The following is a 24,673-nucleotide window of genomic DNA, read 5'->3' on the forward strand; positions in this document are numbered from 1 at the left end:
TAACTGCTTAAATGACATGATCCTATGCTAAACAAAATGTAGAAACCGCAGGAAAACAATTTTCTAACATTTTCCTGTTAAAGTGAACATGATAGATTTCCAAAGTCATCTTCTGACATCTGTCTCTCGGCATCACGCTCATCGAGTGGTTTTCGCAAAGAGACTCTTTGAAATCACAAGATGATCCTTGACATTTATCAAGAACTGCATGAGAAGAAAGCAAATTCTTCCAGTGTTGGGAACATTCACCTTTTCACCATTCATCACAAGCTGTTTGAGCTATCTTCTACAGAATCGACCACATGCTGGACATCTTGTGTCCGCCTTGCTCCAAAAGTAGGGCTCTGTAAAGAGTTTATGGAGACACAGTGTTTTTCTTTTATGTTTGTGTTGCTTTTAAAGTTAGGTTAACCATTTAAGAAACAAGGCCATATACATAGCTGCAGTCGCGTGATCAAGTTAGTGTTTACCGACCAACCGACCGACATAGTGAGCTGTATAAAAACGTATATTGACTTGCTTGCCTTTTATAATTTTGAAGACATGGAACTAACATCATTAAAGCAGGGAAGAGTAAAAATACAATTCCACTCTTTCCTGTTTAAAGTGATTTTAAAATATGTAGAAAAATATAACGAAAATTACAAGGAAAGTGTAAGCTACAGTATACGGTTTAAAAAGTAGACACTGAATATCTACCATCGTTTGAGGCAAAAATTAGGACTTTGTAAATAATATTAAGAAGCACAGATTATGTGTCAATTTAGGATTTTTCAAATAAAACAAAATCATCATAAAACCTATTTTTGATTTACTGAATGTTGACACTTACACATACTGATATCTTCACAATTTTAGAAATCAAAACGAACAGTGAAAACATCTTTGACACCTTTTCTATTAATTAAAAGCTCTGTAAGGTGTTCTTTAATCGTTACGGCGGTACGACGTCTGCCCAACCTTTAACATCACGACACCAGTGGTTTAATACCACACTTATGTATCTTGATCCAATGTATATGCCTATTACTAAGTAATGCTAGCATTATATTGCTACATGTTTTAAGATTATTTTGAAGTTTTTGTTCAACGTTTCTATGATTAGAATGAGAGAAAGTGATTGTCGGCATACAGATATGATTTGCAGAAATTCACCGGGTTTTATATTGTTTTGTTATTATTTTCTATTATATTATAAGTCATTCATCATCGTAATAATTGTTTTTCAATTTTTGATATTTGTGAACCTTATAATTTTGGACATTTTGGAATCGAGATGGCGGCAATTCGGACACATCCTCAGATTGCAAAAGGAAGTCCCAGCCAATAAAGCAATAACTTATTATTTTGAAAACTGTAAGCAACAAAGGTATAGAGGACGACCACGATCCACACTGCCGGTAACTCTATTGAACGACCTGATCACCCTACATAAACAATCATCAACTGCACTACCCCTAGGATCAAAAGCATAAAAGATATAGAAACGATTCGGAGAATAGCAGAAAACAGACAGGACTGGAGGAAAGCAATCCGAGATATAAGCAACTTCAGCCGAGGCGGGAATATCTGTCTAGCGGTCTATCTGGCGGACCGGCAATAAACTAAACTAAAATTGTAATTTTGTTGTTGCCACTATGTCACGTGGACTTATGAAAATTAAATTATATACAAAACAAGTAGTAGTAGTCAATTTTCCTCGATCATTGAAACACTTTGAATAAACCAAGTTATTATATACAGGACCGCTGGTATACGGTTATTACTGAGAAACTATATCGCACCCAATCTAGTTCCGTTACAATATACATTTAGATTTGTAAACATTATTCAAATAATATATACAAAAGATGCGAAAAACAATTAGACATCTAATAGATAGATATAAAATAATTTATAAATTGAAAAAGAAAATTCTAATGGACGCCCCAAGAAGATCTCTTTCATGTGATGTTACCGTTATTTATTTCAACCACTACTCGTCTTGACAATTTAAAGCAATTGATGGATTCAAAATGAATTATGTTTAGTTTACATAATGTCAAAATGAATACAGTCAAATGCTTTTTTCACACATATAAATCAGAACAATCTTATATGTATAAGCTTTTATTTCTCACTATAACTATAAAATCTTAGCTGCATGATGCACTTAATATACTGATGCCTGTCTGTAATTGTTTTAAATCTTTCGGAATTGACATCGTGTGGAGAGATTCATAAATAAATGATAAATATTAAGATTCTAAGCCCCGAGTTAAGTTCCTATTAGCCCGGTCGTTGGATGGATGGTCGTTTTAGAAAGTTGGTCGCTTACGAGAGAGGTGGATAGACTGATAGCTATGTACTTTACGTACGTACGCATTATTAATATTACGTACGTACGTGTTAATATTACGTACGTACGTAATAATAATAATGCGTACGTATGTATTATTATTACGTAAGTACGTACTATTAACACGTACGTACGTATTAAATAAATATTACGTACGTACGTAATAATAATACGTAGGCCTACGTACGGACGTGTTATTAAAGCTTGGTTCCCACTAGAACGTAACGTAAGGACGTAAACGCAACGCAAGCGTTTTAACCAATGACAAGCGAAGTTATAGACAGTTAGCAATCAAAAGCGAATAAGCCATCGCTTGTGATTGGTCAATTCACTTGCGTTGCGTTTACGTCCTTGCGTTACGTTCTAGTGGGAACCAAGCTTTAATACGTACGTGTTAATATTACGTACGTACGCGTTGATTATTACGTACGTACGTAATATTAACACGTACGTACGTATTAAATAACATGTTGAATCGACTTGTCATTTGATTTCCCAAATTGTCCGTTGTTTTTGGTTATTCTTTGTTGTTGTTTAACTTGACTGTTATTAGAATATGTTTTAGTTCTTTGTTTTCTATATTTTGTTCGTTGATTTTTATTTTCCTTTGTAGTTTTTTGAGTTTGTTCGTTTTGATTTTTGAAAACGTGATCGTTTTTTTTAGTTTGTTCGTTGATTTTTGAAAACGTTTTTTGACATAGTTCTTGTTTTAATTTTTTACTATTATGGCCCTAATGGCCGCCCATACCTGAGAGTGCCATTTCCGACCATCTAGAGGTGTTATATTTTCAACCCCCACCCCCTCCCCCGACACACAAAATCCTGGATCCGCCCTGAACACTGTTATGATGCACGTATATCATGATCGGCATGTGCCGGAAAGAAAACAGCTAAATATTTAATAATTAAAGTTATTTATAGTTAGGCCTAGTTAGTCAACAAAATATATGGAAAAAAGCTCCAATATTAGGCCCCTACTCAAGTTATGTTTAATATCGTGTAATTCGGCCTCGTGTAGATTAAGAATAGAGTTGTAATCGCTTCGACCGATTGGTGCTAAACGTTAAGAGTTGTATAATTCGGGATAATAGTTCATAAAAACTTTATCAAGACAAACATTCTCTCTGTTGTTAATATTTATAGTTTAGGTAAAGTCAGAATTTAATTAGTCTGCTGTATTAAGATAATTAAAATATCTCATGATGACAATGGGGAAGACAAATTTAGAGCAGAAGGTGGATTAATGGCTCCTGATACCTGCTAAGTTTGCACATTCTTGGTAATGTAACTTTAATCAAAAGGCATTCAAAAGGGCAGTTGTTGTGGTCGGCAAGTGTCTCACATATAGTTCCGTTGGCAAAATAGAATGCAACACCACCTCCTTTTTTGTCTTTCTATTTTTTAAATAGGTTGGTAATTATCGAATTCTGCAAACTTACTGGTCTCATCATTAAACGGTTTCAGTTATAACTCCAATCTAAACTTTATATTCATTTAGAGTAGCTTCAGTTTCATCCGTTTATTATTTATACCGTTCATGAGGAATAATTTAATGATTTAATGTTGTACATTTTGTCGTGATTTGTTTTTATTCATATTTGCTTTACTATTTATCAAGTTCACTTCAAGATGACGAGTTGTTTTTATTCGGCGTGCTTAGGCCTACAGTTCCTCAAACTATTTGGATCTCTTTTTGTAATTTGCCGATTCCTGCACGGTGCATTTAATTATGTACTTTTAAAGTCTAGAGATAATTTAAAGACACGCATTGGTACAAATTTCTCTGGAGTGCACCAAATGAGCTGACCCGCAGAATTCCGAAAAAATGCGTTGCATTTGTACAGTTTATTATTTAACTATCCTTGCCACCGTCATTCGAAGGCTAATGACGAATAATGATTCTGATAATAATGACGATGATAATAAACACGAACGACAATGATGATGAACGATGACGACATCACTCACGTGATATTTAAACGGTGTCCAGAGAGACGCGGACGCAATAATTTCTCTCACGAGGTGTTCTCTTCTGACAACCACACCGGGTTAAAATGAATTAGGCTCAAAATAAAGGACAAAATATACAAATTATTATTACGGTATTCAAATATTTATTTTCCGGCATTTAAAAAGTAAAATGATAATTTAGCATAGTTACACTTTTCTATTTATGGGATTATCATCCCGCTTTTATTCATCTATAATTTATCATACAAATATAAACAATTTAGTACTGTAAATTTGATACTTTAAAATAGTGATATAAAAATATTTAAAATGTTTTTATAACTTTCCTTTCGTAATAAAAAGTGCATATATGATTTAATACATTTGCTTTGTAGATACAAAATAAACCAACATATAACAGTTAACACTACATTTTATAAACTGATTTCTATATAATACGGTCTCATAAAATATCAGCTGCTGTACAATCATAGAATAAATGGCTTTCATTTTCAATCTAGTTTGCATGTTTTACTTTCTTTTGATTTAATAAGTTTTTGTTTCAGTTTATTTGTTCCATCTCTCTTTTTAGAATATATATATATATAAGGGTTGTGAACACATAAGACACATTTCAGCTGAGACTGGGCATAATGAGAGGGTAACCAATCGATTTGTGTGATTCACTAGATGTATCACAGTTGAATACCGACATATATTTAAATGGAAAGAATAGCAAAGCCGTACAAAGTTTGGCAATCTTAAAAAGAAATAAGAAAAGACGGTAACAATTAAAAACATGATATGTACTACATACAATACTAAAACAAGAAATGTGGATGGATTATATAACAAGTATGTTGTATAGAAGCAGCAATACCATTCCATGGTATTTCTAGCCATATATCGGTTATGAAATTGAATTGAACAGTAAATATCGGAATAACTGGTATCATAGAATCATATCATAATCATATGAAAAGGAGTTAGCATTAAGAAAATAATTTGAAAAATTGCTGATTATAAAATTTATACATAAAAATACATTTTGTTAATTTATGAATACCATACACAGTTAAAAACATATAAAGGTTTCTTTATTCAGAAAAACAAAGTAAAACAAACATTTAAAAACTAAACTTAATTATATGGCAGTAAACAAATTAAATTATAGAAAAAAGTTTACAAAGTGGCATTAAAACTGACTGTCATTGCAGAATATTGTTATTGTAACTAAGATTTATTCTTAATGGTTGTGAATGCTCAGTGAAATGTGAATTTTACATCCACATGATGACCTTCAAGAATCCAGTGTTCACCAATGATTAATTATATTCAAAGAAAACAAAGTATTTCATCTTAAGAAGTAATAGTTTTTATAAACTTATGTTTAACTGAATAATGAATACAAAAAAGAATATACAAAATGATCGACACTTTATAATGTATAATGTATACATTATTCTGTTTCCAAGTGAACGTTAATAAGTTTGAAACTGGAAATGCACATATTTTATATTATAAGAATAATAGAGGACAACAAGGATAATATATAAAATGAATGATATTTACAAACATACCACACTTTGATTGGTTTCAACTAAAAATTTAAAAAGATGGGGTTTTTTGGCCTTCAACTTCCAATCTATCCATGTGGCTGTGTACTGCCACCATAATTGTTAATAAATATGATTTATCCAATTCAAGTTATCAGCAGCAACATAACAATATTTTAAAGATTTTGTATGGACGTCATCTGACAAGGTGAATACAATTGTAACTATTGCAGGTGTTCAAATTTTACTTTTAAATTGAGCACATAACTGTGTTTTGTTTGCATGTACGTCTCGCATGGTGATGATACTTGTTTTAGTTTGGTACCCTACTCGTTTGGTTGTCTCGCATGGTAATGATACTTGTTTTGGCTATGGTACCCTACTTGTTTGGTTTTTTCGCATGGTAATGATACTTGTTTGGTTTGGTACTCTACTCGTTTGGTTGTCTCGTATGGTAATGATACTTGTTTTGGCTATGGTACCCTACTTGTTTGGTTTTTTCGCATGGTAATGATACTTGTTTGGTTTGGTACTCTACTCGTTTGGTTGTCTCGTATGGTAATGATACTTGTTTTGGTTACGGTAAACTACTCGTTTGGTTGTCTCGCATGGTAATGATACTCGTTTTGGTTTGGTACCCTACTTGTTTGGTTGTCTCGCATGGTAATGATACTCGTTTTGGTTTGGTACCCTACTTGTTTGGTTGTCTCGTATGGTAATGATTCTTGTTTTGATTATGGTAAACTACTCGTTTGGTTGTCTCTCATGGTAATGATAATAGTTTTGGTTACAGCACCCTACTCGTTTGTTTGTCTCGCAAGGTAATGATACTCATTTTGGTTACGATACCCAACTCGTTTGGTTGCCTTGCATGGTAATGATACTCGGTTTGGTTACGATACCCAACTCGTTTGGTTGCCTTGCATGGTAATGATACTCGGTTTGGTTACGATACCCAACTCGTTTGGTTGCCTTGCATGGTAATGATACTCGGTTTGGTTACGATACCCTACTCGTTTGGTTGTCTCGCATGGTAATGATACTCGGTTTGGTTACGATACCCTACTCGTTTGGTTGTCTCGCATGGTAATGATACTCGTTTTGGTTACGGTACCCTACTCGTTTGGTTGTCTTGCATAGTAATGATACTCGTTTTGGTTACGGTACCCTACTCGTTTGGTTGTCTCGCATGGTAATAATACTCGTTTTGGTTATGGTACCCTACTCGTTTGGTTGTCTTGCATGGTAATGATACTCGTTTTGGTTACGATACCCTACTCGTTTGGTTGTCTCGTATGGTAATGATACTTGTTTGGTTACAGTACCCTACTCGTTTGGTTGTCTTGCATGTTATGATACTCGTTTTGGTTACGGTACCCTACTCGTTTGTTTGTCTGGTATGGTAATGATACTCGTTTTTGTTACGATACCCTACTTGTTTGGTTGTCTTGCATGGAATGATACTTGTTTTGGTTACGATACCATACTTGTTTTGGTTACGATACCCTACTTGTTCGGTTGCCTTGCATGGCAATAGTATTGTCACATGTCTGTGGTACTCTTTCAATTGTCTGCTTGGATAGAAGTGGAATTGCTCATTCATCTGAAAAAAAATTAGGAAAACTTTAATGTTATAGTATCATAGTTGAAACAGGCCATTTAAGTGATCATAGGTAACATTCTATTCAAATTTGGTTTCATTTTTTCTTTTCACAAAACTATAACAAAAACATAGTAACATAGTAAGGAAGAAAATAAAAAATACATATTTTGTAATAGAATTTTTTCACGCATACGCAAGGCAGGCCCATGCAAAAGGTACTCTTATTTCAAAGTATGTTTCCATACACATAGGCCTATTTGTGATAGGCAAGTTTTTTCTATGAAAGACCTTTAATGTCAGTAAAAGTGTTCAAAATGTGAATGTGGAAACTTTCTGTTCTTAAAAATTAGTAATTACTCTTTAACAAACATAGATAAAGTTGTGTCAAACAAGATATTGTGTACAGTGCAAATGTTCTTTACATATTCATGTCATACACTATGAGATTGATTTTTACTCTTTGAACAATTATGGTGTAACGATGCAGGTTATGCTATCAATATTTAAATATGATGTGAATTTTAGTTGAATATACTTTACATGACTTACATTATTTATAATCATACTGTAAGAAATCACATAAATTGACTTCAATTGTTATAAATTATGTTTACACAATATACAACATACATACCATTGAATAGTATGCTCTTAGCGATTGGTCCAAGAAGCTCAGCAAACCTCTTTCTTTCTGATTCTTCTACTAATTTTCTATTGCTTTCAAGGTGAAACACTAATTCCCAAATTGTTGGTAAACAAACAAAGTTCAATCCATAGTAAGCAATTACATCATTTAACTTATGTGGGTCAAATTGCTGCAATGCCATGCATAGTCGTTTCCTATACGGTGAAACTGACTTTGTTTCTTCATCAGTGTTTGGAACTTTGTTGTTTACAACATACTGATTTATGAGATCTTCAGCATCTTTCAACTGTGAAATCTCAGCCACCTCTAGCAACAGACGGACATTAGTAGATGTGATATAACGACGCTCATGTAGTTGGTTTAATAGGTAATTTGCTGTGCAACTTGACTTGCCAAGGTGCTGTAAGTCTACGTGTTCAAATAGACAACATCTCAAGAACAGCAGTCGCTCACCAATATAGAGTGAACCAAGATCATACTTCAACTTGTTGAATTGTTCTTGTGATGTATTCACTACAAAAACAAGTGTTTGAGAATTATTATACTATGATTGACACTAGTCACCACTCTAAAACAAATCTTATTATTATACTATGATTGCCACTAGTCACCACAAATCATAAAATGTTTCACCTCAAAATAAGCATATTTATATTTTAGTAATATAAAATACTTTTCTTGCAATGCATTTCTGCAAAACAAATGATGGATAATTATTGAATTTTTATCCCCATAAAAGTAATACATTTAACTTCATACAATTTAAACTATCTTGTCATTCATATACAGCAATTTTAACTTTCTTCCAAAAAATGTATTTTAATTATGTTCTAAATATGTTTGAATGTCTTATTTTGGCTTCTCGACTGTTATTTTAGGTAATCCTGTTATTTTAGGTAATCCTGCCTCATTGATTTACAGTTGTTATGTTTTCATGTTTGTATTTGTTCAAATGAAATAAATGATATGATATCTTTAATGTTTCTCTCTTGGCAGTAGTTTTATTATAGCTGGTACTACATAAGTGGTTGTAACAATGCCCTAATGATCTAATGTTACTCAACTATACCTGTCCCTAATGAGCTTGCAGCCAAAGGAGCAGCAGTAGGTGCATCTAATATACCTTAGTCATAATCAAGAATACAAGTATTAAATCAACTATTCTGCTAATGACACCAAGATGTTATGCTATTATGTATATTCATGTATTTTCAGACAAACTGTATACATACATAATGATCTAATGATAACCACTAACCTGTCTGTAATGAGCCTGTAGTCAGAGGAGTAGTAGCTGTTGTATCTATGCAAAATAAACATATTAGTCATAATAACAAAAACAGTATCACAATTTATTCAATACAGATTTTAAAGTTAGTTTTTATTAAATAAATCATTCTGTTAACACTAGGATACACTGTTTTATTATGCCATTCACATTGGACCTTATTCATGTATTTTGTGTCATGAGATTTGTCTCACTAAATAGAGTAGAACATTTGCGATTTAATACTTTGTTAAAACTGTCACAGTCATAGTTGATTGAAATAGTAAAGTACATGTAACGATACATCATTACGACGTTTATATTTTTTATAATTATAATAAATAATTAATGAATACAAACGTTTTGTATATTTTGTGTTTATATATCCAACAGTACCCACACTCGTGGTAAGAAATTTGCGATTCAAATGGCACCCAAAAATGGTTAATACGTATTTACAGTATTGTATTGCAATACTATATCTGAAGGTTTTAAGTTTATCTTCGAAGGGCCCATAAATGTACCTACTTATGTTAAACCAAATACTTATACTGGGAGACTATTATTGTGTGCAGGTATTTTTCAAGATGGACATCCCTATTTGGGGCAAATTGTTGAACGTAAATTCGTTTTAATTGTCAGTAACTAATTATCTAACTCAATTTAAATTAGTAAACAGGGTTACATCAAGTGGTTAAAATCAGTACCGAAAGTATGAACCAACTTTATATACCATCGAGTAAACAATCTAGAATAATGCGCGATTTACCAAATTTTGCCCTTGCGTAAATTTATATATAGATACTAACATTTTTCCAAACTTTACTAAGCAATGAAGACCATATCAATTTTTTTAAATAGAAAATAGAAAGTTAGCTTGTGTGTTAGTGTTAGTTAATATTTATATGCTTTTGTTAATCTCAGATAACATAATAATTTAGGCCTAAAATAATAGCTCACACAGTTTTGTTTAAAAACAGATATTCCCATTTCTAGCATAATTGTTTAAAAAAAACCTAGCCAACACATCTTTCATGATTTTTGTTTAAATTCTAATTAGAATTTGCTGAACTTGAGACATGATGATTTTTAGAAATACATTATTTATAATGCTTGTTTAATTTGGGGTAAGTGTTAAAACTGTCATCCTGTCTTATATATCTCATCCTTATATTAATACAAACAATTGTAAATCTGACAGAATCTACAATGAAAATGTATTGTATAACAAAACAACAAAATATTACATTCTTTCCTTGATGATTTTTTCTTTATCTTAGGTGGATACTGATAGTTTCATGTTATCATGTTTCTACCATTAGCAAGGACTAGTAATTACATACAAGACATTTTTATTATCTAGTATTATCATCAACAAACCTGCCACAGATGAGCTTGTTTCCCCTTATTCTGCAGGGGAACTCATAGAATGCCAATCAATTAGTCAACTGATTTACATTATATTGTAAAAAAAAAGTATTTAACCATGTATTACTTTAACAATAAAACCTATTTATAATTAAAACGGCCTTTGTAGATGTCTCTGGACTAAAGGACATATATCTTTGTACATTGTATTGTTAAAATGTGGTATCAAATAAAAAATACTGCAATTGAAGAAAATTGTGATGATAATCAAAAATTTCAACTAACCTTCCAGAAATAGCCACTTTAAATGAATGGTCATCATGCGTTCATTGCCACATTTAACACTATTAGTATCTAGTTTCAAGCACTTTTTGAGATCATGTAAATGAGGCTTCTCTGCTGGATTACAAGCAGTACACAACACACATAGATTGTAGCCAACTCCTTCTCTAGTGACAAGCACAGTTTCTAGTTGATGCTTTAGAAATCTTAACACCTACAAACCAAGTAAAATGTAGAACATAAGTTAAAAATATAATAGGTTGAAAACTTGAACCAACCCATATAGGGAAAAGTGCTTGACACAATTAAGCAGAGTGCCTCAATGGCTCTGAGTGTTACTTGATAACAAAGATTACATAGAAGGTGGAAGCTGTTTATTATAGTATTTAGCCAGTTTGCCAAATTCCAATTTGGGGCATCAAGTTTTCCTGGGATACATACGCCTAGGACTAGGTGGTCCAGCATGGCATGAATTTACATAGTTTTTGGGTGAATAAAAAAGACATTATATATATATATTGTAGAATAAAATATTATAAGTATGTCTTTTGTAATTTTTATTAGAGTCAGCAATTTGAGTTTCGTACATGGCGACTTTTACGTTTATATGATCATTTCCATTGTTTATTGGCAATCATTACATTCAACTGCTGGTGTTAACAATGTTATTAATAACACATAGGCCTCAAGCTAATCTTTACCTCTATGCAGAAACTTGGCTGCGGTTCTTTCATTTGGCCTCTAGCATTACCATAAACTTCAGTCAGATGAGTTATTTCAAGCTGATGAGGAAAATTGTCTTTGTTAATTTAAAATGAGTTAAATAATAAATGCAAAACATTACCATTGTATTCATCATAATAGGTAGCATTCAATTTATTTATAAAATTGAAAATGTAATAGTGTAATAATAAGATTGACTGAAATCATTTAAAACATTGTTTGCTATCTACAATTTTCTCTTTAAATATATTTAATTGAAACATTAAATAAATAAAATGAATAATTTCCAAACCTTTAATGCATGCTTGTTTTCAATTTTCACTGTGCCTAGATTGACCCCATGATCCTTAAAGTCAAATTCACTGCGGTTTTGAGACACAAGTTGGTCGCCATCTTTATTTTTTTCCTCCATCAAGTCCAGAAATGCAACAACCAATGTATTGTAGACAGCATTAGGAAGAAAGTCTACAGGTGTAAGATAGATTGAAACCATATTTTTTTTGTCCGTTTCAACTTCAAGACTCTCTTTCTCGGTTTTCATTCGAGATGGAACCAGGAATACCCGATCACCTTCGGTTACCTGCAGATGTAAGCAAAGTGTTGTAAATTAAAATATTACAAGTATAACATTTAAGCTAATTTAAGTGACAGCCAATCTAAAATAAGATGTTTAAAACAATTTTAAATGTAAATATGTATTTGTTTGTATGATGTAGTATGTTTAAGCGGATATTAGACCTTGATGGCATTTGCAGCAATAAAGAAATTGAATTGAATTAACTTACCTTCAATTTCTCAAAGAGCAAACCAAATGTCTTCATCACTTCAGTAAAGATTTCAAAGCGATGTGGATCTTCCTCTAATTCCTGTTCCCATAAATACCGTAGCAGTCTTTCCTCCAGTATTCCTTCCTCATCAAGCCTTTTCCACAGCACCCTCATTTGCTTCTATATTTAAAAAAACCCAGTTTATTCTTACCTTACACAGTACAGTCACATGATCAATACAATTATACTGTTTCACATCAAGTTACTAAGAACAGATTATTAACATCACCTATACATCCACATTTTTGACAATTTAATATCATAATAAAATACATTATCTACCTACCACTTTAATAGACGGTTTAACTACCGTGATCACTTTTGTCACCATTTGAATCATCATTTGAAGATCTGTTATCACAGTGTTTTTCAGTTTTTTGTTAGAACTTGAATGCAAAATGATCCCAATGTCATTCATATACTCTATGGCAGTGGCGAGCCCCTCTTTGGATATTTCACATTTCGTGCCAATCCTGGAAACCTAATACAGAATTTAATTTAAATAAATAACTTAACTTAGTACATTACTTGTAGAGCCGGGAGAAAATCTAATGGAAAATTCAATGATAGGCCAGGACGCGTAATTTTTTTTCCAGGATGAACGTGGGCAATTTACATAAATGGGCATGGCTTAACCCCCCCACCCCAACTACTCTCGCGCATGCGCGTATTGTCTACTTTCAGCAGAGAGAGTATGCAGAGATTAAATAATTTGTGTAAACAGCGTTTGCCAACCGAAATGGTGTTAGCCTATTACACTGGAGCCCTCGGTTCGAGGTCTTTCAAGTACATGTTTTTTTAATAGTTGATAGAGATTATTTAGAGGGTTAGGTTTAGTATATTTAGGAAGTAGATCAGCTATCTTGCAATTCTTTATAGAATTATTATTAGTATATGAATTATTCATGATTTCTGCCCACGTTCGTCCTGAAAAAGAAAATACGCCGCCAGGACTATAAATATCACTAGTATCTGTAGGAATAAAAACAAAGTAACAATAAATAATAATATTATATAATTACATTAGAATCCACCATCAAAACTTTACCTCCTCAAGTGTAATACACAATTCTGTTTCACCAATTCTTTGCAAACTTTCCTGTAAATTAACCCACTTTACTGGAACTTCTCTCACCATTTCCTTCATGTATCTACCAACGTTTCGCTTAAGTTTTGTAATACCTTCAGGTGATTTCATGGTGTTATCAACCATGTACATTTCACGATCTACATGGTGAGCATATGGCATTCCTTCCATTTTATCAAACATTTTCTTGTACATCTTCATAACCTTCAATTAATAAATGCATTCATATTGCTACTATCGCTGATAACTCATCACAATGATTACTGATCACGCTGATATACTTTATTATCTATATAGTATATTTCATTTAATATTTTTACTTTGTATTCAATGAGTGGTAAATTAAAAAAACAAATGAGTTTAAAATGGACATTTTTTATAAATACAATTTAGATCAATTTGAAGCGATTTTGAATTTTGACGGCCATCTTGGAGTCATATGTTAAATTTCAAAATACATTCTGAAGATGACATACCCAATCAAAAATTTTCTGAAAGAGCATTTAATAGGCATTATAAATACAATTTAAATCAAATGGTCATTTTGGATTTTTGTCGCCATCTTGGATTTTGTTTGCGCCTCCAGGCATATTTTCAAGCCAAGTGTTGACAATGATATAGCCACTGAGAATACTCACATGATCAGCGAGATCAATCTGCGTGATCTCAGTGATCATCATGATCAGTGGTTTACAAGACAATTTGTCACAACCTAATGTACACAATCTTCCATAACTGTTACAGGCTGTTTTATTTGATTCATACTGTAATTCAAAATGACAAAATCTCAAACAATGTTTCTACTTTAATGTGCTTTCTTTAATGAATTCTTTTGTAATGCATGTAATGTGTAGCTTCAATGTTCCATTTTCATGTTATATTATTTGATTGTATAAACATGTACATTAGACCTCAAACTGCTTTTTTGTTCTAATTGTACTGATGGGTTGTTAAATACAGTCAACCTTTTTGTAGGCAAAATATTAATTCTAAAGAGCCTATTAATTTACCTTACTACACGCACAACGCAATTAATAATTGTATACAAACAGTATATACAAACCAATCGCGACTGGTCGCCGTTACCCATACCACACGTGTGACACGTTTAAAACTTTTCAGTTTCACTCAGTTACAGTAAAAATAGAACATGGGCAACTATACATGTAACTAAGCTTATGTCTACATTTTTGTGCGTCTGTCAGTTGCAGTCAGTTGAGGTTTATAGTTGCATTCAGTTGTGTTCAGTTGCTAGGAGCGCTTATGTTGACATAGTTAAGAAAAAGACAAGATATAAATATCTAATATTTATATACTATTTACCTCCTCCTCTTTTTCTGATGCTGTCCCTGACAATTTGTCCACATGAGTTGCAACCAAACAGATGGGAGGTGACCCTATGTTCTTGCCATCAATTGAAATAGTGTTTCTTGAACCATGTTGTACAGTGTGTTCATAAATGGACCTTATCCAGAACAAATTCATGTCCAAATTAGTCATTCCTAGCTGACCCTAAAATGACAATGACAATATATTTTTTAACTAATATTGAAATTAAATTACATTATTAAATCATAGCATTTGTAGTTTACAAGATTGTCTAAAGTACTAAAGTTTAACTTACTATTTTTGAACCCCGTGGTTTAGCTGGCTCATCCAAGTTGTCCATGACATTGAAAGCAACACAGTATGATACTGTATTTGTCAGGAAAAACTGGAAATTAACAAGGATTATGTTTTTATGGTTAATTATAATATAATATTACAATATTTTATATAGATAAAGTTTAATGACTCCAGTAAAAACTTCAACATTCTATTTGCACACTACACACTGTACTGTTTCATCAAGGTGATAAAATAGCTCTTCTTTTTATCACTTTTATGAAACAATCTAGTGCGCAAATAAATAGTCATTTATTTATCTATTTTGCTCTGCTTTTGTTACGAGCACTTTTGTTCATGCCTCATCAAGTCAAACATGCAGATTAATGCAGACTGTAAAATCAACTTTCACCATTTTTACATTGTGATACCAGACCCCTACCAGGACTGTGGTTCCTATGTTGTGGGAACTAACTTGACATGATGTGTATTACTATGTATGTTTTTTACATTGTGATACCAGACCCTTACCAGGACTGTGGTTCCTATGTTGTGGGAACTAACTTGACATGATGTGTATTACTATGTATGTTTTTTACATTGTGATACCAGACCCTTACCAGGACTGTGGTTCCTATGTTGTGGGAACTAACTTGACATGATGTGTATTACTATGTATGTTTTGTTATGTTGTCATGATCATTTCAAAACCATTGGCTAGGTCTAACCTACTTGTTTAGACGTTTTAAAACAAGCTACATGCTGTCACCCAGAGAGTGAGCAAATCTTGTCAATGTCTAAATATAGCGCAATTTCATTGATATATACATGAGTCTGTCGTATTGTCGTCATTGTCTAGGCCAGAGTGATACATAACAATAAATTGGAACAGATACCATCAATGCAGGCAGGAACACATAATGATTTCTTGTAAGAGGGATGTATGTATGTCAAATTAAATTGTTTTTCCACCATCGTTCAGCTCGCATTGATACACGTGGTAATTTCTTACAAGAGGGGTGCGTGTACTACGTCAAATGGCATTTCCACAACCATTGTTCAGCTCGCATTGATACACGTGGTAATTTCTTACCATCAAAGTCATACAATTGTTGATATTATTTCAAAAGTGATACCTCTCTACTTGTAAAGTATTTATTTTAGCATTGTTTATTGTAGATCACCTATTGATCTTTATTCAACATCGCATTATTGCATGAAATAAGAACAAAAGAGAAAGAAAGAAAGGCCTGGTATAATTGGTGGAGGTATGGTATTCTGATGTTTTGAGGTTGTTTAATGCTTACTGACGATGCTTAAATAATATATTAAACCTTCTCATTCCCACATCTACTCCACTCCGCCCCTCCACCCTATCTTTTTACTGTTGACAATATTGACAGGTACAAATGCCCTGTGGTCCCCTCCCCTGGATCAGCCCCTGGTGATGTTTCATATGAAAACTTGTGATAAAAAAAATCAGTAATTGAAACATGTAAGATCAATAGAACTAGAAAAACCAACAAAAACATAGTCTAAAAAAAAGTTGCACATTGATAAAATAACCCTGTTAAAAATGTTCTTGGAAAAATACCATAAGAACACATCATGTAAAAAGAAAGTAAAGCTCTATTAGTATTTAAAAGCTTCCAATTGATTTATTTCTGAACCCAATAAAAATAATATTTGTTTTAAATATGACTCTTAGAATACAAGTAATATTCATAATACAATAATGAAAACATACTCTGTGCGTTATATAGTAGTCTAGTTGACCAGCGTAGTCCCATACACTAGTTATGTCACTCACTTTTTCTTTTCTTCTTACCATCTTATACATACCATTCTTAAATTTAGCCCAGGTTCCAACATTGCCTTCTACAAAAAATTACAGAAACAAACCAATATAACAGTGTTACTAATCGATATCAACCTACATTTGTAAATCTTGTATGCAGATTTAAATGTTATAAAAGCTTTGTTAGTCTGTGCCTACCTTCTTTTAACCTTTTATCAACCTTTTCTCCTAAAGCATGTGAACGAATTTGCTCTGATAGCTCAATATCTATACAAAGCAAGAAATGGACAATTAGATACGGAAACCAAGGTGTTGTATGGGATGAGAGGAATACAATGATAAGCAATATTTTGAACATTGACAGTAATTTTCCAATTCTTGGTATCCCAGGTGATTTCAATCACCTCATTGAAAATGTAACACCAAGACGTAATGGTTGCATAGCCAAATAAATTTTGAATTGTTATTTGTTGTATAACCAATGTGTAAATGGCATTATATTATACATTTAAGAATGTTTTTATTTAAATATTAGTATTTAAATTAGGTTAATGTTAAAATTAGAGCAAAATGATGAATATGTAAAATGTTACATTCTGAGTATTTTCTATTGCTTATCTCACCATTTACATCTTTTATCTTTTTCCATTGACTACAATCCTTCTTTGCTTGAAACACTGTGGTTGTAACGATTCCATCTGTGGATTGTTCTGCAGAATTGAATCTATTATAACATTGTATAGTAAAGTTAAACATTTATTGTACGTTTTAGACACATACAAAGTATGTATAAAATTACTAAATCATAAAAAGAGACTGCATTTAAATACACATTCCAATCATAAAACAACTGATAAATTTTAAATAATAGAACATTAGAAAGTTAATTAAAAGTAAATTAAACTGAATAAAATTAATGTTTTTATTATTTAATAAGAATCATAATTTAAAATACTGCAATGTTACCCTTAGTGTATAGTAATTCAAATTAAACATTCCCTTACCAAAGCTGAATGCCTTCACTTACCATTCACAAAGAATTTCTTAGCATTCTGATTAAGAGGCTTAAACTATGAATGCCTAAAATCTTAAAATGATCACTAAAATGGTTGATGGTTAATACACAGCAAGATACCGTAATATAAAAAATATACCAATTTTACTTGTTACCTTTCTCCAACCATAGCCTTTACACAGCTAGTCTTGCCAGCACCTTCTTTTCCTAGAAACATACATCTTGAATTCACAACAGACATGCTACCAGTTTTAAGTTCTTCTTTATATATTTTAATAGCATGTTTACCCCTGGCACGTATCTCTGAAGGAACTAATTCTATTATGACAAAAAATTAATTGTTATCTCATTCTGCCTCTATAGGCCTTAAAAATACTTGATATTATCAGTATTTTGTTATTAAACAGTAAAATAAATGTCATCCCATATACAGTACAAATAGTTCTCGTCAACTTTAATAATACCTCCGGTAAACTTGAACCATGGGAAATAAGAATATTAAATTATGTTCGAGTACCAGCAATACAATAATATTAAAGATGTATTGTCCCCCAAAACATGAAAAATGAAGATTAATTAAATCAGACTTTGAATATGTTATTTTGTAGTTTTAATAAAGGTAATCACTTCCGTAGAAAAAAAAATGAAAAAAAATAATGTTTTCACTTATAAATTGACAAAATAAATGGTTAAATTTACCAAAAACCCATTGGCTGGCAGCCAATTTGAACATTTTTTGCTTTAAATTACAGTTTTTTTTTTCCGATCTAATTTTTGGTCAAAGTGGATAACTATTATGTTACATTAAAATGGCATATTCAACAAACATTTGGTTAAGAATTATTTTTTCAGGGGGACACATCTTTATTACAAATATATTAAACCAACTCTCAATTAATATAATAAAATATTGGCAACCATGTACATCCATATCAATTATGCTACTGATTGGGCTGGATCCAGAGAATTTAGTTCCATTCATTTGGAATGAACCAGAAAAATAAGGTCTGTCAGCTTATATAAAAAATATTCACCTTACAGTTTGTTTCTGTAGCACAATTTTGTAAAATTTATAATAGTAGCATTGATAATTTCAAATGACCACCTGTACCACAGTTTTTGCACTGTGTTTACCTATCTTAGATTAATGCATAATTTATATTTATAAACTTTACTTACTGTCAAAATAGTTTAAAATCACAGTTTTTTCTTTTTTCGTTATGTACATATTTGTTTCTACAACAGATTCAGGCGTCTTTCCTTCCTAAAAACAAAAATATTTACTTAAACAAGCTATTTACAAAGACATATTAATTGATAGACACCCAGATCCAAAACACTACCTCTGTTCTGTAGTAGGCAAGATCTATAAATTCAAACGTAAAATAGTAATACTATACTAATAATAAGAAAAACTGCTGGTGCCAAACCAACTTAACTATTTGATATGTAGAAGCAAGAATAGCATTCTCTCCTGTGTTTAATTTTCACCACATACTACACTAACCCCATAATGGGAAGTAGACCTCTTTATCCCATAATATGAGTGAGCTTTTAAATGTTTGGATTTGATAAATAAATATAAGTGCACTGTTAATCAATTGTTTTGACAGAAAACCCCTACAATTGTATATTTGGCTATCTTCATAAACCTACCTTTTGTGGTGGTTGAAGTTGTCCCTTAAGAGAGAGGTTGTGGTCCCTTGAAAGAGGTGGTCACTTAAGAGAGGTGTGTTCTTTAAGAGAGGTGGTCACTTAAGAGAGGTGTGTTCTTTAAGAGAGGTGGTCACTTAAGAGAGGTGTGTTCTTTAAGAGAGGTGGTCGCTTACAAGAGGTGTTCGATCATAAGAAGTAGTCCTTTATGAGAGGAGGTGATCCCTTACAAGAGGTAGTCAATTATGAAAAGCGCTCTCTTAAGAGAAATGTTTGCTTACAATGTATGGTCGTTTTAGAAAATTGGTCGTTTACAAAAGTGGATAGACTGATAGCTAAATAAAAAAAATGCATTTGCACAGATTTAAACAGGTTTGTAAAATATATATTTTCTATATTAGCTGGCGATAGTGTGAGGCAATTTTTGTTACTACATTAGTTGTTGACCGTTCTACATTAGCTGCTGTTGACTTTTTATTTACTACATAAGCTGTTAGTGTTTCTACATTAGCTGGAGGTTTTACTACATTAACAGTTGTTAGCTATATTAGTATAAACAAGCATTCTTGTAAGCACCTTTAAGGTTTTGATTCAGTGTTTTTAGTTCATCCTCTTTAATTGGCTACCTAAAGACCTAGACTTTCTAATGCAGAAACTTCTCAAACATGCCCACTAATCTTGCGTGCACAGGGTCTGCGAAAGAAGCCAACTTTTGTCTGTGTACGTCTCAAAACAAAGTCAAGCTCTTTTAATGACCGTCCCCATGAGTTTATTGTTCTGCATTTTACATCTATTTATGTATAGAAACTTCAATTTTCTGTAGATTACCTTATTTAGCAATGTCAATAATGCACTATCCTTTTTAATGAGAAATTTTACAATTTCTGAAGCAGGGTTGAGACCTTGAATCAGGTATTCATATAGTGGAGGATTTCCATTCTGTGGAAAAAAAAATCAATCATGAAGTTAAATTTTTTTTTTTGGTGAAAGAAGAATGTCAAGTGTGACGCTGTATTTATCTTATCCTTAAAAATAATTCCATAATTCACATGTGATAAAATAATTTGTTTTAACTATCTTAAATGGTAACGATGTTAATCTCTTTCCAACACAATCACTTTAATGCAAATAAAATATAAAACCCATGTTTTCACATATCCTAAACTAATAGTACATTCATTACAATTTTTTCATACCCAAATGGCAATATTTAAAGCATTTTAGTGATCAAATTTCATGTATTACCATGTGAAAAACACAAGTCACGCTTAAGTGATTTTTGTCCAAAAATTCACCTTTTTTTCTGGAAATGTTGGGTGCGGCAAAGACGCCAACAACAACAACAATAATATTAGGGAATTCATGATTCAACATTTCAATCTTTATCGAATCATTGTTTAATGTGTATTAATTTTAAGTAAAATACATTGTTATTCAGTTTATATTAATCGGCTGTTATAAGTTTGTCACCTCTCAACAAATCAAATGATACATTGGGAGGTTTTATGAAATCATGTCCAAACTATACAGGGCGCTATAATATTTTTGAAAAATGCATTAGACCATAAAGGGCGCTACTAAAAATGTAAAGGTTTGGTATTTATAATAGTAAATATGTCAAATGTTGGAAAATAAGATATTTCAATTATTAAACAATACATGAATTTATTACAAACGTCGTGCGGATATTTAGCATATTTTCTTTTTCTTCTTATCTAGAGTCTTAGAAATTAGAAATATCAGGATATTTTTCTGTATATCCAAAATTGCTTTCGCCTTTATCGGCATAGTTGGGATGTCTGCTCTTTATAAGTTATTTAACTGAATGATTCAGATTTCAATGTCAATTTCTAGATTGAATTACAAATTGAGAATAATCCTGACATCTGTTCAAAAAATAACATTTACTTATGAAACAGATTGAATTGGGACAAAATTGAGCAAAGTTAGAATATGATATGATTCATTGGATAACAAATTATGGAAAATATTCTTTCTTTCATTCAATTGAGATTCGAGCTGTGCGCATGCGTAGATCAATATTGAAATAGAGATGGCTATAGAGTATAATAATAAAGCATAGGTTATAGGATTAAACGCCCATATTTAATAACTTATATGAAGTGAATATGGGTGGGTGTGGACGGGCACATAATCTCTACCCACTACCATTACTTCATGATGTCAAAATATCCGATAGGTCAAATCTCAGCATAAATTATACAACCCATAATCTTCTTATCACTTTAAAATCGCTGTGATAGATGTATGTCATCTTTGAAGGAATGGTTTTTTAAATAGGTCTACAAAAAATGACACAATTTAATAATAATAATAATAATAACTAGAGGGTAATCCGAGAGTACAAACCTGAAGTTGTTTTTTTATTATAATTTTTTTTTATTTCTTTTTTTTTTTTTTTTTTTGTGGACCTTGATCTTTGACCCTGACCCTTCAAAATTTAACCACAATTATATGATGAGTCATTGATCATTGTGGCTAAGTTTGGTGAGAATCGGATAAAAACTGTTGTCTCTAGGCAGTAAAATAGTTTTTTGTGACCTTGACCTATGACCTTTCCCCTCAAATTCGAACTCGTCGGAGCTTTTGAGGCATAGATCATTGTGGCCAAATTTGGTGAGAATCGGATAAAAACTGTGGCCTCCAGGCTGTTCACAGACACACACACAAACACACGCACACACAAACATACATGGGTGAAAACATAACCTCCTTGGCGGAGGTAATAATAATTATCATTATTATTAATTATATGATGAACCAGATATAAAAAAATAAAAAAAAGAATAGAATAATTTACTAGAGTAGGTGAAAGATTGTTGCATACAGTATTTCTGAAAATTGTCTGTATATATATTACCTTATTTTGTGATGTCACTGATGCCCCCTTATTTATGAGACAGGTCACCATTTCTAATGTAGGATGTATTCCAGTCAGATGTTCATGTAGTGGAGTGTTTCCATTCTGGAAAGAGGTCATAATCATCAGGTTTTAAAATACTGATTTAAAAAAAAAAATGTTACATTGGTATTCTGTCACATGACAATTTTATTCCTACCTCTTTTATAGCAGACATAAAAAAAAAATAGGAGTTACACTGACTAAGGCTAGTGCCACTCACTTACCGGTGTATAAAAATAAATATGTAAATTCCTTTTTTTCTTATTTTGTAAATGTACGACCTCTGATGCCCCCTTATTTATGGGACAGGTCACCATTTCTAATGTAGGATCCTTATATCTACGAGTCAAATGTGCATGTAGTGGAGTGTTTCCTTTCTGGAAAGAGGTCATAATCATCAGGTTTTAAAATCACATGACAATTTTATTCCTAATTCTTTTATAGCAGACATAAAAAAAATAACAGAGTTACACTGACTAAGGCTAGTGCCACTCACTTACCTCTGTATAAAAATAAATATGTAAATTCCTTTTTTCTTTTTACTTTGTAAATGTACGACCTCTAACACATTTTACAAATTATATATTCAACCATGTGCATATTTATACTATGTTTGGACATACAATGTTGTCTTTTTTTTATGATATTTTTTTATGATAGGAATATTTTTGTAAATTGTAACTAAGTGATCAGGATCAGGAATATATGCCTTCTCTCAGTTCCAATATAAAAAAACAAACAAAACTTTAATAGTAGACCAAAATAATAAATATTTTGTCATTATCACTGGCAAGCCCAATAAACTATACTGTCATGTGACCATTAACAAATCTTGATCTACCTAAAAAAATAATTGATTTTAAATGAAGGTTGGTAGTAGACATTAGGTTAACACAATTCAACAACATTTGCATTTATTAATAAATATTTCAGTGATACTCATTAATATCCTGAGCATTCTAATTCTGAGTTCTAACTTATGCATATTTGATCTTGATGAAAACAGTGTTTTCAGTTTTTTTTGTCTCCCCCAACACAACCGCATCTCTAGTTAGAGCGGGGCATATGGTCTCTCTCTTGATAAAAATAGTTTCTATAATATTGCACTGAAAAGAGTTTATCTTCACTGCACAACATAGAAACATTGTAAGATGTTTTATTCTTTAATCCGTTCATCTTAGTCCAGTAAAGATAAGTCAAAAATAGGGTGAACCTAGAACAAATTGCAACAGAATTTTTTTTGTTTTGTCTGGTAAATATGGTGAAAATGAACATCATATCCAAAGTTTACCAAAATCGGACATCGGGAAGTGGGTTAATTAGCATAAATTCAAAATGGCCGCCATTTGCTATTTTAAAGCCCCATATCTCCTTAACGGTTGGATTTAGACCACCTAAGTGCATTACGAGTAGATATAAATGTGATATTAAACATTCTAATTAGCTTATTTAATTTCCCATATGACGTACCTATGACGTCATATGGTAGTTGTGACGTCATACATTATGTTATAACTGTTTAAATGACATTATACTATGCGAACAATTTAGGAAATGCAAGAAAACATGTTTCTTAATATTCTCCTTGTTGAAATGAACATTATTTCCAAAGTTTACCAAAATCGGACGTCAGGAAGTGGGTTAATTAGCATACATTCAAAATGGCCGCTATTTACTATACCATTTTGAAGCTCCATATCTCCTTAACGGTTGGTTTTAGACCACCTAAGTGCATTACGAGTAGATATAAATGTGATATTAAACTTTCCAATTAGCATAATTAAATTTCCATATGATGTACCTATGAGGCATATGGTAGTTGTGACGTCATATATTATGTTATAACTGTTTAAATGACATTATACTATGCGAAAATTTAGGAACTGCAAGAAAACATGTTTCCTAACATTCTCCTTGTTGAAATGAACATTATTTCCAAAGTTTAGCAAAATCGAACACAGGAAGTGGGTTAATTAGCATACATTCAAAATGGCCGCTATTTACTATACCATTTTGAAGCACCATATCTCCT

The 24,673-nt window shown here is 32.0% G+C and overlaps 2 protein-coding genes across 2 annotated transcripts; both read right to left on the reverse strand.

Moving 5' to 3' along the window:
* Nucleotides 1-6,822: 6,822 nt before the first annotated feature.
* Nucleotides 6,823-8,782, reverse strand: LOC144834441 (uncharacterized). Its single transcript, XM_078689247.1, has 3 exons — nt 8,767-8,782; nt 8,082-8,606; nt 6,823-7,447 (listed from the first exon to the last, which is right to left on the reverse strand). The coding sequence occupies exons 1-3, from the start codon at nt 8,780-8,782 to the stop codon at nt 7,440-7,442; spliced, it is 549 nt and encodes a 182-aa protein (XP_078545373.1). The 3' UTR covers nt 6,823-7,439.
* LOC144857986 (putative serine/threonine-protein kinase pats1) lies at nt 8,714-22,781 on the reverse strand. The gene is made up of 17 exons (XM_078714633.1): nt 22,600-22,781; nt 20,547-20,657; nt 19,245-19,329; nt 18,221-18,383; nt 17,674-17,774; nt 17,249-17,317; nt 17,000-17,130; nt 15,272-15,361; nt 14,971-15,159; nt 13,609-13,851; nt 12,847-13,041; nt 12,519-12,680; nt 12,026-12,313; nt 11,712-11,792; nt 11,014-11,224; nt 9,352-9,396; nt 8,714-9,207 (listed from the first exon to the last, which is right to left on the reverse strand). Exons 1-17 carry the CDS (start codon nt 22,723-22,725, stop codon nt 9,149-9,151), a joined length of 2,349 nt encoding a protein of 782 aa, XP_078570759.1. The 5' UTR covers nt 22,726-22,781; the 3' UTR covers nt 8,714-9,148.
* Between the last annotated feature and the right edge of the window lie 1,892 nt (nt 22,782-24,673).

This window comes from Antedon bifida, chromosome 2, assembly GCF_963402885.1.
Source record: "Antedon bifida chromosome 2, ecAntBifi1.1, whole genome shotgun sequence".
Taxonomy (NCBI): domain Eukaryota; kingdom Metazoa; phylum Echinodermata; class Crinoidea; order Comatulida; family Antedonidae; genus Antedon; species Antedon bifida.

Coding starts and splice junctions, on each gene's coding strand:
- LOC144857986 (XM_078714633.1), bottom strand. CDS start 22,725: ATGATTATGACCTCTTTCCAGAATGGAAACACTCCACTACATGAACAT. Junction 13,852..14,970: donor CATCAGAAAAAGAGGAGGAG/GTAAATAGTATA, acceptor TATTAATTGAAG/GTTATGAAGATGTACAAGAA. Junction 13,042..13,608: donor TGTGTATTACACTTGAGGAG/GTAAAGTTTTGA, acceptor ATTCTGTATTAG/GTTTCCAGGATTGGCACGAA.